This window comes from Psittacula echo, assembly GCF_963264785.1.
Source record: "Psittacula echo genome assembly, chromosome: 7".
Taxonomy (NCBI): domain Eukaryota; kingdom Metazoa; phylum Chordata; class Aves; order Psittaciformes; family Psittacidae; genus Psittacula; species Psittacula echo.
In genome coordinates this window covers 37,553,131-37,579,799 of record NC_137740.1, presented here as the reverse complement: position 1 = coordinate 37,579,799, position 26,669 = coordinate 37,553,131, and the positions used below count along the sequence as shown (strand labels likewise).

At 41.6% G+C, this 26,669-nt stretch overlaps 1 protein-coding gene across 2 annotated transcripts in view; it reads right to left on the bottom strand.

The window, feature by feature from the left end:
* Nucleotides 1-25,958, bottom strand: part of PPM1L (protein phosphatase, Mg2+/Mn2+ dependent 1L) — a gene marked incomplete at both ends in the record, with an annotated part of 107,633 nt that extends 81,675 nt beyond the window's left edge. Inside the window, one exon of one of the 2 annotated variants that reach the window (XM_080623195.1) lies at nucleotides 25,556-25,958. In XM_080623195.1, coding sequence (XP_080479321.1) covers nucleotides 25,556-25,958 — 403 coding nt within the window. The remainder of the gene's footprint in view (nucleotides 1-25,555) is intronic. The other variant, XM_080623194.1, reaches the window with a different exon arrangement.
* Nucleotides 25,959-26,669: the final 711 nt, after the last annotated feature.

Below are 26,669 nucleotides of genomic sequence, written 5' to 3'. Positions count from 1 at the left end.
TAACTTTAAACGATATTACTCACTGCAGATTAGTGCTTCTTACATTGTATCCAGTAACTGAAATGTTCTACTGTTTCTTCTTTTTAAAGAAGGTACACCATACTCCACTACAAGAGCCACCAAAATGCATGTATTTACCATAATAAAGATTTTCTAAAGATGTCAGACAAATGTTTTGACACAAAATTTCAGAAATATTAAGACATTTTTCTTTCTACTAGTTTAAAAGCACTACTGCTGCAGGTGTTGGTTTCTCGAAGGCAGAGAAGCTAGGACTACTTGGGAGTCAAAGAACTCTGAAATCTCTCTTCATGATGCTGGCATTTCTTTCTCATGCTAGTTCCTACCACATCTGCCCATTTTCCACATCTGCATCCCTAAAAGGCTAACAATCTGGTGTGGATTTTTGATCAGCTGGAAATACGTAACTCTTGAACTGTTTCCTCAGGTTTTCTTAAAAAAATCCCTCAATTCATAGGACTAATTCAAATCTGTTAAACATTTGAAAAGCATCTGTCAAAATATAATTTTCATTAAGTTTTCATCCACAGATTTTGATTCTGTTTACTAGGAACTTAGCAATGGGGTCAAAACCTTATAAATGAAAGCAAATATCCCACTGCGCCTTGTGAAAATGTTTGCTGCCCTCCAGCCTCCAGTGGAACAGCAGTTTGCATTTCAGACTTCCCTCTACTTCATTCTTGTCACAATGGCAGCTGGATTTAGCATGAAAACTAAATGAATTATTGTCAATTTTTGCTGTGTTAAGTCTTCTGCAAACATCTTATGTCCAATAGCTGACTGAGAATTTATATTTCTGCATGTAAAGGCTTGGACTTCACTTGTGAGCAAGCATATATGCACGTGTTTGTGTGTTGTGGTTTAAGCCCAGGCCGTAAATCAGAACCACAAAGTCCACTTCCCCCCCCAACCTTTCTTCCCTCTGCTCCTGGAGGGACGAGGAGGAGAATCGAAAGAATGCAACTCCCATGGGTTGAGATAAGAACAGTTTAGTAACTAAGGTATAACACAAATCACTACTGCTACCACCAATAATAATAATGATAAAGGAAATAACAAGGGAAGAGAATACAACCCCTCACCGACCAGTACCTTGCCCCCACAGAGTGATCCAGCCCTTCCAGGAACTTTCAGTTCTACATTCCTGAGCATGACGTGCTGTGGTATGGAATACCTCTTTGGCTAGTTTGGGTCAGGTCTCCTGTCCCTGCTTCTTCCCAGCTTCTCCTCCCTGGCAGACCACAAAGTCCTTGGTCAGGGTAAAAACATTCTGACCAGTAACTGAAAACATCGGCTTTATCAGTATTATTCCCAGGCCGAAAGTCAAAACCACAGCACTGCACCAGCTACTAAGAAGGAGAAAAACTGACTGCTGCTGCTGAACCCAAGACAGTGTAAATACCTGTACCTATTCCTCATCCTACTGACTAGCAGACTAAAGCTAAATACATACAACCCAAGAAAGCTGACTAATAAATATATTTCTTCTAACACTTTGACACTTGATGAGCATCTCCAGTTAAGGATGTTCCCTCTCTCCAGACTGCAACTCTAACTGAACAGCAGGAGAATTATTGTAGACATGTAGGTTTGTCACAGAGAAAGAATTAGGTTGCATTTACTTGTACCATTTGTCATAAAATAATTGCGGCCTTTCTGACAAGACAAACCAAGGACCGTTTCTTGGAAAAGATTTATTTACATATATATAAAATCCTGCCTTGGAAGAAATACATATTTAATTTTGTGCATATTTAAGCATACCAACTGGATGTTGGTCACAAAGAAAGAAAATTTTCTTCCTTGCAATGTAGTCCAAAGGAGTGGTTACTTGTGACCATGGCCTGAACATGCTGTCACATATTCACATATGGAGTTAGGTGTTCCAGAATATGGCAATATATATTCTCCCAGTTACAAGCAGATGATGGGGGCTGTACACTTGTGTGCAGTTTTCTATGTAACAGAAAGCAAAAAGCTGATGGGGAATAACATCATGTTAACTCCAACAAGAGGTGCTAGCAGCAGACCACAATCCAGTGACATCCTGCTACAGACATTCTACAGAGCTACAGAAAATCTCAAACTGCAAAAATATTCAAACAAAAAAGCATGCATGAACAAATTAATACATTCCAGTGAGGCATGGGAACTGTTTACCCAGAGAAGTTGTGGCTGCCCTATCCCTGGCAGCATTCAAGGCCAGGTTGGACAGGGCTTTGAGCAACCTGGAATAGCGGTAGGTGTCTCTGCCCATGGCAGGGAGTTGGAACTAGATAATCTTTAAGGTCCCTTCCAACCCAAATCATTCTATGATTCTATGATGATGGTGACTTCCACGTGTCTGGAAGTCAGTGCTGTACTGGGAGGCCAGAATTTCACAGCTGTGGAATTCATAGCAGTGACCACTCCTGCAGAGATTTATGAACTCTGCCAGCTCTGCCCACTGACTGGAGGTTTTCCATGTGCAGAAGTCTTTTTATAACTTCTTGAACTTCAGCATTTGACATCTATTTTGAAATGTCTTTTTGCTAATCAGGCACCCATTAGATTTACAGACTTTGCAAACTAATAGATGTTTGTGTCACATGACAGATTAACTAATTATACTACACTTAACAGTTCCTTCTTCTCTGTTGTAGCTGTCGATATTTTGAGGCCTATTGAAATGGCATGACAATTATTTTTTTCTCCTGTACTGAACTGCTGAGCACTGAGAAAATTGCTTGTGTCCAGTCAAAATACTGTCAAATTACAGATGAGTTCTGTTTCAACTTCTGTTGGAAAAAAAAAATAAAAAAATAATTTAAATTTATTTTTGCAAACAGACCTTCTGTTTTCATCACAGCTGGAACGGTCATTCCCAAAAAAGAGTATTTCCATGTCTCTCAATATTAGAATAAGATGTTTTATTGCAACACAGCTGCTCAGTTGATAAATTAAAGAAATAGTCTCATCTCCAGCATAGAAGGGTCTTCCAACCAGAAGCACAGTGCTTCATGATTTATGCAAAGTGATTCAGAAATTAGAAATAAATGAATAAATAAAAATTCTATGGTTTTGGTACAGTAAATAAGAATCAAATTCAGACTGAAAAGCTGTAATTATTACAGATTAACGGCTTTTATAAGACAGTAAAATTTTCTCAACTTTTCTACCTTCCCTCAATATGTAAAGAACTCTAAGTCAGTTTTTCAAAATTAACTTTTCAAAATGAAAATGTGCACTGAACTCTGGGGGACACCACTGAAATCAACATTTACAATGGAAAATTACCCAAAATCAGACTAAAGCATTACAAGGAAAAAAAATTATTTATTGAGATTGAGGAAGATCACATAAACACAGAGAATAATTATATCCAGATTTTGAAATGTCATTTTTTCTCTAAAGAGAAATCATATATTAAGATGGGTTTAATTTAAGATGGGACAAATAAATCCAAGAATAAACACAGAAATTATTTTAAATGATGATGTTTACAATAGATTACAAAAATAAAAATATTTTGAAAGTGAAACGGGGTTTCCACAATGAAAGAATTATGGAAGCGATTTTTGTAGATCACTGCTTCATTTCAATGGCAGATACAATACACGCAGCAAATCATAAAATCATAGAATGGTTTGGGTTGGAAGGGACCTTAAGATCATCTAGCTCCAGCCCCCTGCCACGGGCAGGGACGCCTCACACTAGATCATGTCACCCAAAGCTCTGTCCAACCTGGCCTTGCTCAACCTCTAACATGCGAATACAGCTTTACAGAGGTACTAAAAATGTTTTCTATTTTTTCATTTGGAACAATTTAAAATAGCAAATCTTCAAGACCTTCTTGTCTAATGGAGACCTAACCACAAATAAGGCCCACAGATTCTTCATCTTCTAGATGGTCTCTACCGACTTCTCCATTCCCACGTTTGGCTCTGTTAAATTTTGCCAGTGAGCAGCTGCTAAAGAAATTTCTACCTTGTCTTTAATACGGATAAGATTTTGTTAATTGAGTTCTCTCTCATACCTTACACGTGTTTCATGGCCTCTGTTTTCCTATATTTGCACACATTACTTCAACAAGCTCCCACAGAGAGTCCACCCAAGGCGTTCCCCTGACGTAATAAATAGCTGTCATTCCAGTCATCTTCTGTCAGCCAAACAAGGGCTGAAAACATTATCTGTGAGAATCACGAGAGGACACAATCCTAGTCCTGGACATCCTAACAAAGAGCAGAAATTAATTTGATACAGCTGCACAACACTGCAATTCTTATCTGCTTTTTGCTCTTTCTCATCTCTTTCCTTCCGTACTTGCACACACTAAATCTTTTCTTTTTTTGGTCTCAAAGTTCTGTTTCCATTTCATCTAGATGAATGTCTTGTCACTAAAGAAGTCTGGAGAACTTTAATCTGCAGGGGGAAAGTCACATGAGGATTACAACCAAGGAACGATGAATTATTCAGCCAGCATAAATCTAAAATTTTTACTGCATGGGCAGTTTTAAAAAAAAAAGTATGAATTTCACTTCTAGGGCAGTTTTAAGCAACTTTTATGAAGAGGGAGACAAAAGTTATTTGAACAAACTCTCCCACCTCCTCCACTGTTAAATCCAGTCTGCATTGGCATGGCAAGGATTAAAGGCTAATCATCTCCTACAGTTAAATCATGAGCATGTTGTATAGCTCTAAGCAATCATAGAATCGTAGAATCATAGAATAGTCAGGTTTGGAAAGGACCTTAAGATCATCTAGTTCCAACCCCCCTGCCATGGGCAGGGACACCCCACACTAAACCATGCCACCCAAGGCTTCATCCAGCCTGGCCTTGAACACCACCAGGGATGGAGCATTCACAACCTCCCTGGGCAACCCATTCCAGTGCCTCACCACCCTCACAGTAAAGAATTTCTTCCTTATATCCAATCTAAACTTCCCCTGTTTAAGTTTTAACCCATTAGCCCTTGTCCTGTCACTACAGTCCCTGATGAATAGTCCATCCCCAGCATCCTTGTAGGCCCCCTTCAGATACTGGAAGACTGCTATGAGGTCCCCACGCAGCCTTCTCTTCTCCAGGCTGAACAGCCCCAACTTGCTCAGCCTATCTTCATACGGGAGGTGCTCCAGTCCCCTGATCATCCTTGTGGCCCTCCTCTGGACTTGTTCCAACAGTTCCATGTCCTTCTAATGCTGGGGACACCACACAATACTCCAAGTGAGGTCTCACGAGAGCAGAGTAGAGGGGCAGGATCACCTCCTTTGACCTGCTGGTCACACTCCTTTTCATGCAGCCCAGGATACGGTTGGCTTTCTGGGCTGCGAGCGCACACCGAAGCCGGCTCATGTTCATTTTCTCATTGACCAGCACCCCCAAGTCCTTCTCTGCAGGGCTGCTCTGAATCTCTTCTCTGCCCAACCTGTAGCTGTGCCTGGGATTGCTCCGACCCACATGTAGGACCTTGCACTTGGCATGGTTAAACTTCATAAGGTTGGCATCAGCCCACCTCACAAGCATGTCAAGGTCCCTCTGGATGGCATCCCTTCCCTCCGGCGTATCAACCGAACCACACAGCTTGGTGTCATTGGCAAACTTGCTGAGGGCGCACTCAATCCCACTGTCCATGTCACCAACAAAGATGTTGAACAAGACCAGTCCCAACACCGATCCCTGAGGGACACCACTCGTTACCGGTCTCCCGCCAGACATCGAGCCATTGACCACAACTCTTTGCGTGCGGCCATCCAGCCAGTTCTTTATCCACTGAGTGGTCCACCCATCAAATTGATGTCTCTCCAATTTAGAGACAAGGACGTCGTGTGGGACAGTGTCAAACACTTTGCTCAAGTCCAGGTAGATGACGTCAACAGCTCTACCCCTGTCCATCAGTTTCGTAGCCTCATCATAGAAGGCCACCAATTTGGTCAGGCAGGATTTCCCCTTAGTGAAGCCATACTGGCTGTCACCAACCACCTCCTTGTTTTTCATGTGCCTTAGTATGCCTTCCAGGAGAATCTGCTCCAAGATTTTGCCAGGCACAGAGGTGAGACTGACTGGTCTGTAATTCCCCGGGTCATCCATTTTCCCCTTCTTGAAAATGGGGGTTCTATTTCCCTTTTTCCAGTTGTCGGGAACTTCACCTGACTGCCATGATTTTTCAAATATGATGGCCAGTGGCTTAGCAACTTCATTTGCCAGCTCCTTCAGGACCCGTGGATGGATGTCGTCAGGTCTCATGGACTTGTGTACATTTAGGTTCTTAAGATGGTCTCGAACCAGATCCTCTCCTATAGTGGGCCTAGGGTCTTCATTCTCACAGTCCCTGTGTTCGCCTTCCAAGACTTGGGTGGTGCGGTCAGAGACTTTGCCAGTGAAGACCGAGGCAAAGAAGTCATTAAGAACCTCAGCCTTCTCCAAATCCCGGGTAGCCAGTTCTCCCTATGTCACTAATCTTATATATGCATGTAAAACCAGGTTTTATTTTAAAGATGACCTCTCTTAGCTGTTAGTAAACTTCTATTAAATATACTTTCAGGCTATGAAACCTTTATGGTTATTACTTGCTTTCAATTTAAAACAAACTGTAATATTTTGGAGTCTGACTTCCTACTGTTTATGTATGCACTATGACCAAGCATGCCGAATGTTCCTCCCATGCTTGATTCATTAAGTACGTATGCAAATTTCTTGTCCAGAAAAAAAAGGAGCATGACTAACTCTGATGAAATTCAGTTGTAAAGCTGGAGAGTGCTTTGCAAGCTTCCCTATTCACATTCCAAAATCATCCAAATCTAGATTTTCAAGTTCAGATTGGAATTCAGTTTTCAAGACAGGATATGAGGATTTGAAGTTTGCACTTAAAAGCTGTATCTAAAATAAATATATCTAATATCCATAAAATACATGTAACTAATATCCATAGAATGAGTAATTAGTACTAAATTCTCATATAGCAGAATCCAAAACAGCACTTTCATCTTCTCTTACTAGGTAGAAATCCCAGTTCCATCCTAACGAACAACAATCTGATTTCATTCAGAAATATCAGGTATTAACTCCCTCAATAGCTAACAAGCAGTTAAATATTTCAACTTTGTTGCTGGGAAAAATGAAGAGGAATTAAGTAGGTCTGGTGGAGACAGCAGGAGATACATTTATACCAAAGATAATCTACACTACTGTGCTGAAGTGCTAATTTTAAATAGCCTCTTTGCATATTGCTAGCATGTGGCTGTTGTAAGATGGAGACCCACACAGGCTAACTTTACACATCTTTACTGAGTCTTGAAGAGTGCTGCAACAGCTACTCAAGTCATGGAACTCAAGCTAGCTCACAAAGGCTTGCATACGCCACAGTGGTGGCAGAGGTACAAGCAAGCCTTAGCCTCCAAACTATGATAATCCGGTACAATTGTGCATTCTATTGCAATACTTCTCCCCTTCTTAAGAAAAATTTAAAATTAGTGTTAAATCCATTATATCCCCAGGCTTCTGTACAAGCTTCTCTTTTTTCCATTAAGAACTCACAAAGCAAAGCAGAAAGTTGGCTCTCTGCAGACCTTGGAAGTACATTATCAAGGTGCGCTGCAATTACAAGAGAGACACTGATACCCAAGACTTTGCAACTGTACTCTTACATCACCTCTCAGTCCAGCAAGGGAATACCTGATATTATGAGATGCACAGGAACACATTGAGAGTCTGTGCATCTTGCTCACAGAGTAGCCATCTTTCCTTTTTCAGTATTGTCCCAAAGAACCAACAGCTTTTCTGTCAAAAGCTTTGGAAACAACGCAACTGGAAACAAAAGAGGCTGTTGGATACCTAAGAAAACTCCGAAATGTCTCTTTACTGCTGCTTTGACATACACAGAGATGTTCATGTTGTCACTTCTTCCGTTTGGGCTGGTGGTGGCTTTCATTAGGAGGTCCTCGTGAAAGAAGCAATGGTGTTCCTGGTTATTACACACACACGCATACACACACATGCACAACCACGCCAACTTCCCTGTCAGTGTATGGGTCCCTCTTGCTCCTTGTTTCAACCTTTGCTTTCAAGCTGAAACAGATATCTTTATCGGAATGAATCAAGGAAGAAATGAATTTATATTTGTTTTTCTTTATAAAGGAATGGAAAAGACTTGGCTTGCTTCACTTTTAGTTTTAAACTTTCCCTCAAATATCACTTTGGACTGATGAGACCTTCAGTTTCTATTATTTGAAAAATAAAGAAGTCTCTTTATGGTGTAATTAATGACCCATAATGCTAGAAATTCTGCTGATGAAAGAGGAAGACAGATAAGAAAGCTTGCAATTATACTCTCCTTTCAGGTACCTGCCCCAGATATCTGACAGGTATGCAAGGTATGCACCAGGCAGTTAAGCCCATCCTTACTTTGGTCCCTCTGGAATTCAACTGTAGTTTAAAATAGCTCTGCTTTTTTCAAGCTCATGCAAATAAGAGATCATTAACACTTTTACTAGACACCAAGTGGTTCATATGGTCTCAAATATTGAAAGTTACCACATTTGAAATAGTAAGGTCACACAACGTGAGCAGGTCAAGGCAACACTGGTCTCATATTTCCTACTGAAGTGCAAGGAACACTGATAACTGCTAAAGCAGCTCAGATTCTTCTCTAATTTATCAACCTAGAGCACCATAGCTAAACAGTTGGAGGAAAAACTGCAGGGCACTTACAGAGCTACACAATAGCACTACCAGCACTACAACACTGTTGGAGTTCCCCTCCAGGCACCTCTGCACCCACGTGAAACCAGGGCTAGAGCTTTCAAAACTCAGATGCAAAGAGATGCTTGCACAACTCCTAAAGTATATGGATGGGAATTGTGGTCCCCAGGACACAGGCATCTGCAGAGATAGATTAGGCAAAAAAATCTTTCCTGAAGTGTTTTAACTCATTTTCTTGCTATAAAGACAGTTCCATGACAGGCTTTTGACTCATTTTCTTCCTGTAAAGACAATTTTGTGACAGGCTCTTGAACTCTGACATTTGAGTAAGTTCTTGCACATTATGGCTTAATGATTGAAGTAGAGAATGCACTGGTGATGCATTCTGAAACTGTTTACTGGGCGATCTAGATTCTCTGGCAGCTCAGGGCCTGGGCGTTATTCCTATCACTAATTACTTCTCCTTACAAAATACTTACATATTTTCCTCTTTAGAGCACTCAGAACTTCTCTGTTTTCTTGGAGTATCTCATGAATTCTTGCTGTGTAAAAATAATGCCTGTAGGTTCTTTCCAGTGGTGTGAAGTTGTTTAAGCTATGAGCTTTAAGCAACAGCAAAATCCCTGCTCAGCTGGGGTACACATACTCTTTTCTCATTTGGTTCATCTGTGGCTCCTCATGTGGCTATAAGGAGCCTTGGTAAAACACAGTCACTCCACTCCCATTTTAATTCATTTAATTTCTTTTTACTGTTCCCAACTCATCTATCTTTACCTTGAGACATCCCTCACCGCTAAGGGCAATTTTCTTGCATTACAGCACTTTAATTCAAGAAAGATCACGTGGCCTTAAATGTTTTATTAACATAACTTTGAAAGTCAAAACCAAAAACACTTAACTAGATCTTCTGGTGCATTGTTATAGAAAGAATAACCCTACCCACCACCATGTTCCCTAATTTAACTTTTCTCTCCCTATTTAAATCAGAAAACATTACCCATATTCCCTTTCAGTCTTCACAATGCTGCTGTGTTCCCATCCCCAGCCTTTTAGAAGTTGGTCTCCTAGATCAAAAGCTTCCAGAAGATTTTAGTCTTCCAGGGCATTTATTTAACTTTCAACACCACAAAATTAGAGAGAAGAAAGAGTACTGCCTCAGAAACCTGCACTGCAACACCTGCAGCAGTTAAACTGCAAGCAGTAGATTACTTTCAGTGGCTCTCCTTTATGTTGCTCAAGAGAGGGCAAATTATGCCAAGTTTTTAAGTCTTGCCATTAGCTCCCTACACTGAAAGACTCTTGTTGGCAAAGAAAGAGAAGACCAAGACCCCCTTCTAGAGAAGAAGGTGAACACTGAGGTTATGTTCAGCTTCTCTCCCTGCACAGTACCACTAAGAAGGGCTGGAAGCTCTGGGGGTTAATTCAGTCAATCGGTTATGTGCTTGGGTCTCCAGGAACTGCCATGCAGAACCCCTCCAGCTCCAGAAATGACTGACGAAGTGCTAGACTTGCAGGTCATATTCATGATGAGTTCAGCTATCAAGTATGTCACCACGACTGGGAGATCACTTAATGAAAAAACAGCTGTGCTCCTCACACTTGTCACAGCTAACAGAGCTGGTCAGTGACCAGCTATTCTTAACAACTGGCCATCTTCTCATACTCACTATTGCTATTTTGATCAACTCTTAAGCCAAAAATTCTGTTTCACAACTAAATGCTGAAAGAATTCCTTTAAAATATGACAAATAGTAGCACAGGGTTTCTCACAGTGACAGAGACACATCAATCATCATTTTGGCATGAAAGGGTGACCACTAAGATTCACTGTACCGATGTGAAGTAAGCATTGATGCTGCTGGGTCTCGGGCATCATCCATTTCTTGATAACCAAGTTAAGAAAAGAAACTGAAGACTGCAAAACCCAACAGGTAGGTGACGGTGTTACATTTAATAACAGAAGGCACAAGGTTGAAGATGTCAGCATCTGATGGAGAGAAAAAAATGAGGAGTTGCACCTGGGAGAGGAGAGAACTATAAAGTTCTATTTTCAGTTGTGTTACTGACTTGTATTGGACCAGCCAAGAAACATAACCAGAAATGTAAGTCTGTAAAATGATCTGAAAACACCTGTTCACAGAGCTATAATATGTTTTTGTGACACACCTGAAATACTTTGAATCAGAAGCACAGTGAGGTCAACTGAAAGCCACTGTGAAAGGCAAAAAGCTATTTTCTATTTGTATACAAAAAAAGCTCGAACGGTATTTGTCACAAACTGCATTGAGCTCTCCTATCAATTGTGAGTGCTGGGAAACTCAGTGAAAAAAACATTCCAGTAAAAATATCACTCTTCACTATAATAGGTTTGAGGTTACGGCCTTTCACACTATTCATCAACATGATTTTCATCTTCCTTCAGTTCAGGTTTTTCCTTAATAAGAGACGCACAACCCACATGCCAAAAAAGCTTTTAAAACCTAAATTTGAAACAACTAATTCCAATATGCTGCTGGATACACTTTCAGTTGGCTCTTCAACCATGGCATCATAATGTTGTTTACAGTTTATTACAGGAATCACAGAATCATTAGGGTTAGAAGGGACCTCTGGAGATCATCTAGTTCAACCCCCTGCCAAGGCAGGGCCATGTAGAGCACGTTATACAAGAACATGTCCAGGCTGGTTTTGAATATCCCCAGAGAGGGAGACTCCATGACCCACCCTGGGCAGCCTGTTCCAGTGCTCTGCCACCCTCAACCTAAAGAAGTTCTTCCTCGTGTTGAGGTGAAGCTTTTCTAGTTTATGGCCACTGCTCCTCGTCCTGTCACTGAGCACCACTGAAAAGAGTCTGGCACTATTCTCTTGGCACCTGCCTTTGAGGTATTTATATGCATTAATGAGATCCCTCTCGGTCTTCTCTAGACTAAACACGCCCAGCTACTGCAAACTCTCCTCATAAGAAAGATGTGCCAAACCCCTGATCATCCTTATGGCCCTCTGCTGGACCTTCTCCAGTAGCTCCTTGTCTGTCTTGTACTGAGGAGCCCAGAATGGGACACAGTAATCCAGATGTGGCCTCACTAGGGTTGAACAGAGGAGGAGGATCACCTCCCTCAATCTGCTGGCCATACTTCTCCTGGTGCACCCCAGGATACTATTGTCCCTTCTGGCTTCAAGAGCACGCTGCTAGCTCATAGTCAACTTGTCATCCACTGATACTCCCAAGCCCTTCTCAGCTCAACTGCTCTCTTGTAGGTCAGTCCCCAACATGTACTGGTATTTGAGATTCTCCCTCCCCACTTGCCCCCGCTGAACATCATTAGGCTTCTCTCCACCCAATGCTCCAGCCTATCAAGGTCCCACTGAATGGCAGCACAGCCTTCAGGTGTATCAGCCACTCCCCACAGCTCCATATCATCAGCAAACTTGCTACGGGTACACTCCAGCCCTTCATCCAGATTGCTGATACACAATTTGCATAAGACTGGACCCAGTATTGATCCCTGGGGAACACCACTGACTACTGGTCTCCAACTGGATTCTACTCCGCTGATCACAACCCTCTGAACTCTGTCATTCAGCCAGTTTTTGATCCACCCCACTGTCCATTCATCTAACTCACATTTACTAAGCTTACCTACGAGGAAGTTATGGAAGACAATGTCAAAAGCCTTGCTGAAGTCAAGGTAGGCAACATCCACTGCTTTCTCTCTGTCAACCCCTCCTGCCATGTCATCATAGAAGGCTATCAGATTGATTTACCCTTGGTGAATCTCTTCTACATGCTTGGTGAAGGTCTCCACAATGACCTGTTCAATCACCTTTCCAGGGATGGGGGTGAAGCTTGCTGACCAGTAGTTTCCCATGTCCTCCTTCTTGCTCTTTTTGAAGACGGGAGTAACACTGGCCAGCTGTCTCCTTTGCCAGTCTTCACAGTTTACATGAACACTTTAGAATATACAAACTCTAACACATGCAACTAATATGTGTGGCATGAAAAATCCAGCACCTCCCAAGAGATATTCTAATTTACTCTAAGTATTTTTCTAGTCATCACATGCAGACCTGCAACATGAACCAGTATGCAGCTACTCTCTTGAGCTGCTATATGACATTACCAGGCAGACTAGCACTGTGCTTTACAAGGAGGCAGATAAGTTAGATAAATTTGCCTATTTAAAAAAAATGCGTTATTTAAAAATAAAACTATTAAAAAAACATATATCTCAAAACCTAAGAGCATAATCTATCACCTTAATTAGATAACTAATAAAAATAACAGATTAGAAACAGCATATATTTATCTCTGAAGGTTGAAGAGAAACAGTTCTGGAACTGGTATTGTCAAGGTACCACATCCTGCCAGAGCCACCAGGACAGAACCTTTGAGCAGATCTAGATGAGGACACCAATACTCTTGCAAAGAACATCTTACAGAATAGCAGGTTTTCCTAAGCAGGAAAAAATGTGGGCTTTTTGAAATTATTGACTATCCTAGCATCATTCTTATTGACAAGGTGGAAGGCTAGCTTGATCAGGTAGAATTATCTCCAATTCTTGTCTGTCCTGCCCTAATTCAAGTTACAGCTGGAGTCTGAGGAGACAGTACCTGACCTCATCACACACAATCTGGCTGCTGAGTCCAGGTATCAGGAAGAGATGCTTGCTAAGAGGACCCCCACCACAAAACAGACCTTAAGAGTCCCAGAAGCATGTCTCAAATCAACTCACCCTCCAGGGGCTTAGAATGTTTGAGATGCAAATCATTCAATAACTTCCAACAAATAATACATTATTTAGCCTCTTTTTTAGTTTTTTGTTCTTTTATTTACAGTTACAATATCTCCCACAAGAATAGGAAAAAAAAAAATCTTACCAAAGAAAACATTGATAGTAAATACCATGCTCCTTTTCAGAAACAATACAAAATAAAAATAATGTGAACCAGTATATCAGGATACATACTTGCTAAAATAAATACTCAAGCAAAAAAAGAATTTAGGTTGATGACTTAAGTGTTTGTCAATTCAAAGCATCACAGAAATTGCTTATTTAAAGCACTGATTGAAATAATTCCGTCCCGGAGGCAGGAAATTGCTCCTGCCCTCAAAGTTAAAAATAATATCACCATTAACCTCAGCAACAATTTTCTAATTGCCAAAGATTACAAATCTTTTATGCAACATTAATCCACAGAGAATTCAATCACTCTACTTTGCCTTCCAAAACCACTACTGTAATAGTAGTTGTAAGAAAAGTCTTTTAAAAAGAAAAAGTCAAACTTATGTGATGTATTTTATATGAAAGCAAAAAACATTTTGCAAAACGAAAAAGTCTGTCATACCAATCTCTTTGTAAATTAAAGTAGCACCTCACATTTCTATTTATGCTTGAAACAGAAGCAAGAAGGCTGCTTGGAGCTCTTCTCTGACATGCCAGTGCCAATTGGCACCATGAAACAGGCAGCTGGTCCTACATTTTGTTCTCTAAGTCCTAAGCAATAAGGACTGGCAATACATGCCAGCAAACCAGTGAACATAGCAGAAACAAAGAGGGCAAAGTTTAGTTTTCAGAGCATCCAGAGTTACAAAACTGTTAGTGCTCTTTGAGGAGCCATAAAGAAATGCTGCCAAAATGCGCACTCATGCTCTCTGCTTCTCTCGAACATGCAGAGAGAGAGATAAACCGGTATTCATTCTAAACTGCAGAAATAACCCTTACACGCACATCTCTCAGGATTTGGATCTTGGGCAATATATAAACAGTGGCACATTGAAACTGAGAGTAGTTTTCCTATGGCTGCCTGGTGATCCTGCTAGAACAGTTTTTTATTAAATACGTCCAGTCTTACAGCAATCTAAAATTAAGGCAAGCTACAATGCAAACCACACACTATTCTCCCTTTTCTCCTCTACCCACATTTTTGTCTTCAAATCCCAAATTCCACACCTCAAATCTCTCACCCCCTTCCTGCATTGGAATCCCTGTGCCTTGTTATTCCAGCAAGAATTCTGGATGCTTTCAATTGCACAGCCAGGAAAGTTAGCAACAGCTTTTTTTTTTTTTTTTTTTTTTTCCCCCAAGTAATTAATAAAAGAATTACTTTCCTTGTCATGGTTCAGAGTTAACTGCATAACCAAGCACATAGTGCAAGGCCACTCACCTTCACCTCTCTCCAATAGGAATCCCAGCAGCATCCTGGCCACAGTCAAGCAGGCCTACTCCTCACTGCAGCAGTGATCAGGTGTGCTGTGCATCATGATACCAGCATAAGGTGATCATTATCAAAGGTCTTTCACAATAAAATCTTGTTTAATCGCAATTATAGGAGAACATGACTTATAACAAGCATCTACACATACTGTAATTCTACGTATGACTTTGGTCAGTTTGGCATCTCCCAGTTACTGACACTTCAGAGAAATGAGATTGTTTCCTTCCCAGGGTTGCTGGTTCTCTCCTCTTTGTGAACTAGAGACCGATTTTTTCCATTCTGTACGTATTTTCCTACTTCTCCATGTGTGATTTCCCTTTTCTTCCACACCAGTAAAGGGCCAGACTGATGATGATTGGGAGTAAATATCGAATGAATATACTATTTTTTTTTCAGTGGGATTACATAGACTCTTATCCAACTTCTCTGCTCCTCAGCAGAAATAAACCCACTGTAAACACACTGCATATGTGTCAGATTAAAATATAAAAGAAACCCCCAACATTAAGAGCATCTTCTACATCCTACAGTGTCCAATAAAATTCTAAAAAGACCTAAGTAATAAATAGAAATTTAAAAGCCAGAAAAATTAGAAAAAAGAACACATTCACTCTCAAAAGCAGGAAAGTAAATGAAAGCTCAAGGGGTGTCCTGGGTTCAGCAGTAGCAGTCAGAAAAAAAGAACTGTCGTGGTTTAAGCCCCGGCTGTAAATCAGAACCACGAAGTCCACTTCCCCCCCCACCTTTCTTCTCTCCGCTCCTGGAGGGACGGGGAGGAGAATCAAAAGAATGCAGCTCCCACGGGTTGAGATAAGAACAGTTTAATAACTAAGGTATAACACAAACCACTACTGCTACCACCAATAATAATAAAGGAAATAACAAGGAAGAGAATACAACCGCTCACCAACCGGTACCTCACCCCCACCCAGCAGTGATCCAGCCCTTCCGGGAACTCTCTGTTCTACATCCCCGGGCATGTCGTGCTGTGGTATGGAATACCTCTTTGGCTAGTTTGGGTCAGGTGTCCTGTCCCTGCTTCCTCCTGGCTTCTCCTCCTCCCTGGCAGAGCATGAGACTCACAAAGTCCTTGGTCAGGGTAAACATCAGTTGTTATCAGCTTTGTTCCGAGGCTGAAAGTCAAAAACACAGTGCTGCAACAGCTACTAAAAAGGAGAAAAACTGACTGCTACTGCTGAACCCAGGACAAGGGGATAAATATTAAGAAAACTTAGAAGACAAACATGTTTTCTCCTCCCCTTCCTCCTACTCCTACACTATGCTTCCATTCCTGAAGCACACCACCTTGGATAGATATTTATTTAATGCTGATCAGAATCAGATATTTCAATACCTCAGCTTCAGTGTGTGTTTGGAGGAAACACACATTTCAGGGAAAGTTTAGGCAATTCTGTGGTGCACTCCATGTGTAGACTACATGCAAATAAATCATGTTCCCATTAAAATGCAAGTTTAAAGGAATGCGAGCTGTGGCTCACCAGAGAACTGTATTATGGGCCACATACTTCCACTTATCAGAAGAAATGTTTCATGCCCTCCAGCAATTTTCTATCTGGTAGAGAATGAAAAAGTAAAGAGATTTATTACATTAAAAATTGTATTGATTGAAAGCAGTACTGTATGACAGTTTTAGCTATTATAACAGAACTACTAAAATCAAATGTTTACCCCTGAAGTGGATTTGGAAAAAAAAAAAAAAAAAGCCTTTCCAACATTTATGACAATGAGAACATTTGCAAGGGATAACATTTTAGCACTGAAAGTAAATGCAAATAAATGTTCCTTTCTCCAAGAGAGCTTTGAGGTTTGCCGCCATGACATGCTATGGATAATTGCATTGTGGTTTAGCAGTTAAAACACGTACTTTGATTGTGTGGCTGGAGATGTCAGCTGCTCACACAGCTGTGAATCAGACAAGGTCAGAAATGATGAAAGCCAGCAATGTTTCAGCATCATAATCAATTTGTATCAGCAGCAGTATGATTGGTACTCCATGCTGCCATGCAGCTCTCAAGAGCCTGCTATGACACCAACCCAAAGAAGGATGCTTCTTCCACTTCCTTCATCGGTTTTGCTTATCACAAGACAACTTGGGCACTGCCCTCCCCAGAGCCTGAGGCCCTGGCTCAGCTCTGTGCCATGCATAACCGATTACTCTTCTGGAATGACTTTTCTACAAGAGTAGAGAGAAAGGTAGATTTTTCCACTAAGATTATTTTATGGCCTGCAGATAACTCTAGACCTGAAAGCCTAGTCTTAACAAGTACTTTCAGTTCTTGTTATTTCTTTAAGGTGACCAAGATAGTTCACTTAGATCACAGCTTTGCCATCTAAATATCAGGCCTTTTGGCGTAAATGGGCAGTTATTTAAACAGCAATTTACACTCTCGCCAGTCTCATCTACTTACCTTGACTTGAGTATTTATTAGTATTAAATGTTCAAGGCCAGGCTGGATAGGGCTTTGAACAACCTGATCTAGTGGAAGGTGTCCCTGTCCACGGCAGGAAGGTTCTGTCCAGCCCAAACCATTCTACAATTCTATTCTAGCATCTGCAAAACATTCTTCTTGCAAAGTGCAATGAAAATTATATTTTTTTAAAGATATGTTGTTTTCAAATTAAATCTCTACATTTGGCAGTACGTTTTAAACTGCCTTCCTAGAAATGCTAGCTGAAGCATTTAAACAAAAGTACAGGCACACAAACAGCTCAAGATAAAGAAATTCTCCACCTTGTTGCAACTACTGATTTTGCATGCAACTTACAGTGGCCCAGAGATCACAAGCTGCTTGTATGGACATCTTTGTCCAGGTAGAAACTTCCTTTTGAACTTGCCTCAACCGTAGTCTTATACTTGTCTTAACACCTTTGGGGTGAACTGAAACTCTATGGGGCTAATAAAGACCATAGGTCATTAACTCTTCATGACCTTCTTTTACATGGAAGATCTCTTGGGCTGGCCATGAACCAGAGAAACCGGTCTGTCCAGCTGGAGTAGTATCTGGTAACAGTCTGGTCAACGTTGATGATAACATGAACCTGACTAGGAAGTCAGCAGCCAAAGGGAACTTGTAGTTATAAAAGCTGTTTTAAAGAAAAAAGAGCCTCACTCGAACCTACCCCCCATTTCAGAAGGCAGTGGCACAGGTCATATATTCCCAAACTTGTTACAGAGGTTTTCAAAGTGGGTCATGCATGCACTGTGCTAGGAACACACAGATCATTTTAATCAGCATAGATGTGCCACATGGTATGAGCAGCAACAGCTCATATTACTGCTTGCCTTTGGCATCCTGCCTGAGATACAGGTTGAACACCTCAGCACCGCTTTACAGCTCCTCATGGGTCTGCTCAGGATGTAGCATAGGCAAGGACCTACTCGGTGTAAAGACTCAAGGGCTGGCATGGGCAAACAGCACAGTTTGTTCAGGTAGAGCATCCCCTGAATGGATGAAGGCGTGAGGTTCATGCAATGCTCAGGTACAAAAGCATGGTCACAAAATTGCCTGGACAGCAGAGAGCATGGGTGTGTCGGTGCAGAGGCTTGCTTTGTGGGGGACAGAGTAGGGAGGATGGCAATAGGATCAAAAAGGCAGTTGAGTTCACTTAAATTTTAAGGTTTTAACAAATATTACAGTGAAGAAGTGGAGCTAGAGGCATGTGACTTTCTGTGTATAATTATAGCAGCTGCTGCCCTTAAATTAGTTTTGAGAACTCTCCTTTCAAGGGCATAGATTCAAACCAAACAGCCCTACAGAAGTATGTAAGCATTTTGTTCCTTTTTCCAGATCTATCAATATCTATACTGTGCTTAAAGTGAAGAGCAAGTCCTGAACCTTGAGACCCAAGAAACATTAGTGCCAGACACCTTTGGATTGCCTGTCATAGAATCATAGACTGGTCTTGGTTGGAAGGGACTTTAAAGATCATCTGGTTCCTGCCATGGACAGGGACACCTTCCACTAGACCAGATTGTTTGTAGTTCCATCCAACCTGGCCTTCAACACTTCCAGGCATGGGTCATAAAACCTGACCGATCTCATGCATGACCATTTCCAAAGAAATCAGCATGTCCAAAAGCTCCTGAGGATAGGGAAAACATGAAGCACTGTCTGCAGTTTCAGTTTGGTGAAGACAATAACTATGCACTGAGGAAGTGTGTTAGACAGGACAGGTGAAAACAGGGCTGAAGAGTCCTCAGAGCAAGGGGAAATTTAGAAGTGCCAGATCCAGTGCATGGGAACCCAGCAACTAGTATGCAGCCACCACAAAACAAAGTCTCCAGATGCCAGGAGATGGTTTTAAAAGTCACACTACCAGAAGCTAGAACTCAACTTTAGGGAACAATTTACACTATAAAAATTTGGACCTCTAACAACTGGGAGGAAGGAGAAACACTACTCGGGTCCAAAGGAGCTACTGAAAGCATAACACTCAAGACAGAGCTAGAGCAATCTGCTGTTTTAACTAATCCCACATGACAGAAGAATCCAAATGTTCTTTTTCTCACACTGTTAAAAAAAAAAAATACCCAAGTTCCTGACCTGCAGAGCAGAACTGATCAAACTCTAATGCCAAAAACCATATTTAATGTGCATATTATTGCCCAGGCTGGACACTAGGTTAAGCAGGACTAGCTAACAAGTCTCCACCACTGCTTATTTTATGTAATAAGCAGCATCAGTAACATAAATCAGCACATTTTTAGGGAGTTTCAGATGCTGCTCATTTCTAAGCCTTGATCCATCCGATCTCTCTTAGCTACATAAGTGATTGCTTATGTATCTAACGACATGGCCACAGCAGTGCTACCATAAGGTATCAAGTGAAAAAGTGTCAGGCACTCTTAACAACTGCAGTCTGAACATTCCCATTTGGTAGCTGTGGAATATCCTCTCCATCTACAGCGACGGATAAGTTGCTGAGCATTGACCACGCAGCAAGAGTATGCACACAAACACTTCCTCTGTACTCTGAGTTACTCAAGTTTTTAATGGAAGCTTAAATGACTTTCATAATCTGAAAGCATCTAAGAATCAAAACTGATGTAATTAAACCAGTGGCAATCTGTTGGCTGCCTGCATGCCCGAACATGGAAGCACTGATCCAAGCTAAGCTGGCAGACTGCATTTAAAATTAATTGACTTTTTGATTTTCATAAAAATTGAAAAAGACTCAATCCTACACCAAATGATACAGCTGTTAATGGCAGCGATAAGAGTTCCTACTCCCAATTACATGTTTTTTAAACCATTTTAATCAATTTTAAGTCACAGTTCTGTACAGCAAATGAGCATGTGATGTAGACCTAAATATCAAATAAATACGGTTTTGTAGGATGAAGATCATAACCCTGTAACATGATGCCCAGGAATCAAAACTCGGATAAACTAAACAAAATGACAGAAATGTCCCTATATATCATTTTAGTTTATATTTTAGGCCACTTGTGGAATTTATAAGCAGATTTGAGACTTGCATATCAACATGACCTCACCTATGTAAATATTTATTCAAACATTTAGGCACTTTATAGAGGATTCTAGATTAGAAACTGAAGGAAAATACTATAAAAGGAAAACCATCCTAGCAGTTTCTTTTTAAAAACTGCAAAGCCTCAAAGATTTCACCTTGCAACTAGACTATAACGTCCATAAAAACTCAAAGCTATTGTCTGATTTATTCTTACATTTTATGAAATCTCAAGCTATTAATCCTTAATGGCCTTTGCACAAAAGTATGAGAGATACATTTTCATCACTAAGTTTGCCTAAGTAGCTCAGCGTCAGAAGAACAGGTTTTGAATTAGAATTAGCAGATCCAAAGGAATTTAGAAAAAAATCCCAACAAAACTGTTAGCTTTCTCTTCTTTTATCACAGCATGAACACCTTCTGCTATTAGGATCAGTCACTAACAAAAAAATCAAAGATCACCAAAATAAAAGTATTAGCTCATTAGTACGCATTTGGTAGAAGGCAAACATTATCTTCCAACCATCAGTTAACATCCCCAATTAAATGCAATAAATTTCCCCTTATCAGTGACTGAAAAGGTGTTCATCATCATAGCACACCCAACATGCATGGGAGCTCAGGGTTGTGAAGGGTTAAAAATCACATTAACTGGTATGAGCACAAGTGTACAGTCACTATGTCCTACTCTGACAGTGTGATTTACAGCTGCCCTGCCCAAATTCTCACACTCTGGTAAATTTATTTTTTTGCCATCCCATATTCATGAAGGAGGAGAATATGCACAAGAGCGTTTTTCAGTATTTCAGAAGTTCTCTTCTCAACCTAACCTCCCAGCAACTTGTTTGTTGCGATGGGGCTGGAAGATGACAGCAAGTTCACCTCAGTGAATCAGGGAAGAATTAATCACGCTTTCAAGTACCTGTATTTTAAATGCACAGCAGGCTCATTTAAACACAGCTGGCACCCTGCCCTCTTCTTCAAGCCCTACCTCAGCATTCAGGTTTCCATAGCCTCAGACAAAGACTCTCGCCATTATCTTCCGACCTTTCCCTTTTATTTTTGTCTTTGTAAGTTAATCAGTAACCAGAGACTTCTGCCAACAGTTTCTGATACTGATTTCAAGGTCCTGTGACACACAAAGTATTACGCAGTTCTGTATGTGGTTACGAATATTAGTCATCTATACAGCAAATTCCCTCCTTTCCTTACATTTAAGCTCCCCAATCTTTCCTTACACTATGAAGAAAAATAAAAAGGTGTAATTCACATACTGCAACACTATATCAGCAACTCTAAAAACTGATTATATCATGCAAAATGCTCTTAACCATACCTGCAGATAATAATGGACAAGCCTTGCCATGTTCCTATTTAAGGAGGCTAAGAGAAATAAAAAGAGCAAGACATATTTTATGAGACAGTTACTGAGCTTTAATTTCCCCCCATCATTATCCACATCAGTTTACGACTGCAAACAAGCGCAGGCAGCATTTAAGGTACTACTGCTCTAACCATTTTTAAAGTCTTTACCTCACAGGGGTAGGAAAAAACCAATGATATGCAACATAACCATAACCATAAAACTGCAGATGGTAGTTTTGTTCTTGTCTAATAATGAGATCTCATTAAACCGAGTGTTTAAACTTTAAATATTTGAAAAAAGAACCCTTCAGTAAATGTTAGTTAAAATAGTCAAATCATTCTAATTAAGCAACCACCCTTTTCTTTGCTCAGCTTTCAAGTTCTTTTTGTTATTTTATCATTTACATAGTTTGCCACTTCCCCATCTTGAAGTCTAGACAGCCTCAAAATTTCTAAATGAAGGAAAAAGGGAAGAAGAAAAAAAAAAAGGGGAAAAAAAAAAACAAACCAAGAAAGGAAAAAGAGGCACTCAGGCTTATCTTTCAGCCTTATAAAGAAGGTGATGGGAGTACAGTCTAATACTTTCTTCTCGTCTTTTTTGATCCTAAGTGAGATTACCTTGAAGACTCCTTCGGCCAAACTCATTCAGAGAGACAACGGACAGAAACTTTTCTTAATTCTTTCCAACTCTACGACTTTGCCCTCTACCTGTTCTGCATTATTATTATTATTATTATTATTATTCAGTCTTCAAGCAACAAACTTTGTATAAAAGGAAGGCCACACAAACCATCATGTACCAACTTTTCTCTCTGAAATATTATTGTCTTTCACAAGGAATTGCAGCAGCAAACCAGATACTTAGCTGTGACACAGAGGATTAATACTTATTTTTGCTTATTGCTTTCTCATTAAGCCAGCCAGAAAATTAAAGCAAATAGCTGCCAGCCTATTCAAGCTAAAATTGCAAAATAGAAGGGAAAATGACACAACAGAAAAGTAGAATTCGTGTAAAATGTTGGCAATATTTAAGCAAAATTCAGTAATCTTCATAAATTAGTAAGTCATATTTCTTGAATAATGCTTCTCTATTTTTCCACTTCAATGTGATATGGCAGGAAGTAATTAATGGAGACACACTCCCTTGTATTTAGCTGGAAAGAATTAATCTAGCATCTCATTTGTGGTATTGTCTGTTTGGAAAAACAATTCTTGCCCACATGTAACTCCAGAGATTAGCAGTTCTTTGTTGTTTAAATACACATAAAGAAATTTTATGGGACCCCATGTGGAAAATTTAATCTTCACAAGGGCTTTGTTACATATGTAGGCAAAGTGCTCTACAGAGTCATTTATCTTTAAAAAAAACCAACCAAAAAACCCCAAGCATCCAGAAAACCAATTCACATAGAGACCTGAAATTTAGTATTATCTACTATGGATTAAATAAGAGCGTTAATTTTTCGTGTTTATTCTCTCTCCCCTCTTTTCTACTCAAAACTACAAAACCTGTCTAGATTAAACCCCATTTTTATTTTTTTTTTCTCTGTATGCACAGCACATAGTCCATGCTTTTCTGCTCAGTTTTACATAAAATCTAAAGCTGGAAACTAGTTATGTCCTCAATGATTAGGCACTTATTTCTGTAGGAGTAAAGGCTATTAAGAACACCTGAGAATTGCATTAGAAAGATAAATAAGAGGTACTGGATACATATGGGTTTTTTTAATATTAACTTTAGTAAGGTTTTTGGAAAGAGATCTGCTAAGCCTTTCAAAATAACAGGCCTCTTAAAGAAAAGCCTCATACTTTGCCACTGAAACAATTAGAGCAGGTTCTAAGGAATGAGAATACAAGAGACAAATGAGCTTTCCATAGATCCAGTAATACCATTAATATATCCTATCTGTGTAATTCCATGATCCACAGCAAAACAAACAAACAAGCAAACAATACGTATATAGGGCACATTCTTGTTTTAGCTATTCTCTGCATTATAATGGGTTTGCAATCAAGTGCAAGGCAAGATACATGTATGATACCAAATTAATGAAAGAAATAAGATCACTCTTTCACAATGCCAGAGTCTAAGTGTGTATCATACTTACATCTGTAACAATCTCAGAATACTGTTTAAAAACATGACACAGATATTCCTGCAAATTTGTTTTGGTTAATCAGCTCAGACAAGGAAAACTGTCAGTTTAAACAAAGGGGAAGAAGGCAGCAGACAGAGCACAAGCACCTCCTGTCCAACTCCTCAGAAAACAAGAGAGTACCAAACACACTGGCCAGAGGTAATAATCTTTCAGTAAAAGATGTGAAAACAGTTTGCAATACACAGACATTTCTACCTGCATTCCTCGAAGGCCAAGGATAGTGAGCTGGCACAAATAGCCAGTACAAGTTGGCACAACTGTGCCCCAACTGAAATCAGATGTAAAAAGGAAAACAGGGTTCAATCACTACCAGAAATTGTTGTGAAGTTTACAATTTTCACTGTCCAAAGTGTCAGCATTATTTTAAAGGGGGCAAAATGCTGTACGCTGCAAGACAGCAGTAGGACATGACTGACTCCTTTTACTACCGCGTGGGCAGCAGAGGAGAAGCTTTTTGATTATGCGCCTCAGGCCTGGATTTTTTAGGCAGCACTTAGAAGTTCAGAGGGGCAGCAGCTCCACACCCCTGTGCTCCACTAGTGCCTGGTCACTGCCAAGGCTTTTCAAGGAAGGACTTTGACTCCTTGATCTATGAAAGCAGCTGGAGGAACACCCAAGCTTTCTCGCTGCCTTACCCCTCCTCAGCAGGAGCACTTTGTGAAAACTTCACCATTTCTCTCCAGCTTCCATCACCCCAGCAAAACTCAGAAGGTTCTCTCATACCCAGCACGATGGTTGCTTCAGCTAATTTGTCACACAAGGACAAATTCTTTGTCCTTTCCCACAGTTACGAAACATGTGCTTTGTGCTACACAAAAAGCTACATGGCAGCACCACAATCTTAAATAAAGAGGAAGCTATTGCTTCAGCATTTGTAATCTGTAATAAACGAAGCATCCCATCAAGCTGTAACACTAATTACACAGCACAACCTGAAAGAAATTGCCCTTCCTAAAAAAGTTAAGAGGTTAAACACCAGAAAGTTTCAAAATGACAGTTTTCCTGGCTTCCCACTAGGGAGGGAACAAGTATGACAGCACAGCTGTAATGACTTAAAATCTACATGCAGCTCCCAAACATGATACTCATTCTCAGTGACTTGCCAGTCCTCACTTGAGGGTGAATTCCTGTGAAGACACGTCTTACGCACACTGGCTTTAAGAGGACTGCTCTCTAATTGCTGCTGATGAGCCCAGCTCCTGACAGGAGGGGAAGACCAGCCCCTTGCCAAAATCAGATCACACCACACTTCGCTGTAACAAAAGATGACTCCAGGGAGTTTGTGCTCATCATCGTTATTCCACACACGTAAGAGCCACCTCCAACGGCTTCTACTTCAATTAAACCTTTACTACTGTAAAGGGTAGCCAGAGTATAAACACATTTATACTGCACTGACTGTAGAAGGGTAATGAGAGATAAAGGGAACAGAGTATCCTCAACCCCTATTTAGAGACTCGTGCCCTCCTCCCCACTCCCAAGAAGCAAGGAAAGCCCCCCCCCCACAATGCCTCAAGGTAACCACACAAACCTGGCAGGTGAGAACAGATTCATCCCTTGCCCTGTAACCATCCACCCCCCAACCCCCTTTTTGCTTTTTGTGCCTTTTTTCCAGCTGAGCACTTGCCTCTCCTCCATGCCCATCAAATATCCCGAAGATGGAGGGGTGAGTCTTGTTCACCAGGTCAGTGATTACTTCGAACCTGTCCTCCATGTGATCCCTCCGGCCTTGGATGGAGTAGACAGCCACGTTGTGGCTCTTGAACTCCCAGGTCTTGGAGAACTCTGCGTCCAGCACGTCTAGCCCCCCGAGCCTGTCATTCTGCATGATCTCGGCCACCTTGCCCTTCACCATCTTCACCGCATCCCTGCTGGACTTAACAATGGTTTTCACCTCATCCGTGTGGAAGAAATAACTCCACAGGGCCAGGCTGATACACAGCAAGAACAAGGTCTCCGGTCTAAGCAAGAAGTAACGCATGATCCGACCCAGCAGAGACAGCAAAGTCATTGTATCCTCTATCATTTATTATCGAGACCGTGTATCCAAACACCATGCAACGCGCACCCGGCGGCCGGGGTGGCTCTGAGCCGAGGCAGCGAGTCAGTGCATGCTCCTCCGCTGAAGTCCCGCGCCCGCCGCTCCCTCCTCGCGGCGGCAGCCTCTGAGGGCCGGCTCCGCGCACCACCGCTGCCGGGCGGCGGCCACCTGCGCGTCCCGGCCCCGCGGCGCCCCGTGCCTCCCGCGAAGGGGCCGCACCACCAGGAGCAGGGCGAGGAGCGGGGGCCGGCTCGGCAGGCTTCACCGGTGCGGCACCCCCCGCGGCCGCGTCTCCTCTCAGAACGCGAGCTCGCCTCGGGCACCCCTAGGCCGCTCCTCCGCCTCAGGGCCCCGAGGGAGGGAGGCCGCCGCGCCTCGCCACTCTCGAAGCCCGGCCGGCCGCAGCGAGAAAGTGCCTGCAGGGCCACCCACGGGTACCTGTCTCCCGTGTCCCTCACGCCTTGCGCCGTCCCTCCCCCGGGGCGGAGCGCGGCTGCCGCTGCTGCCACCGCCTCGCCCGTCCCCGCCGCCCGACTACAATCCCCGGCGGCCGTCGCGGGAAGCGGGGTTGCTGCGTGACCCGGCGCGAAGGGTTCTGGGGCCCGTAGTTTAGCGGCGGGGCTGGGCCTAGGTCTGTTCGCGCACGGAGGGAGGGGGGCGGGAGAGCTGCGCAGCCCCTTGGCTACAGAGAGATCG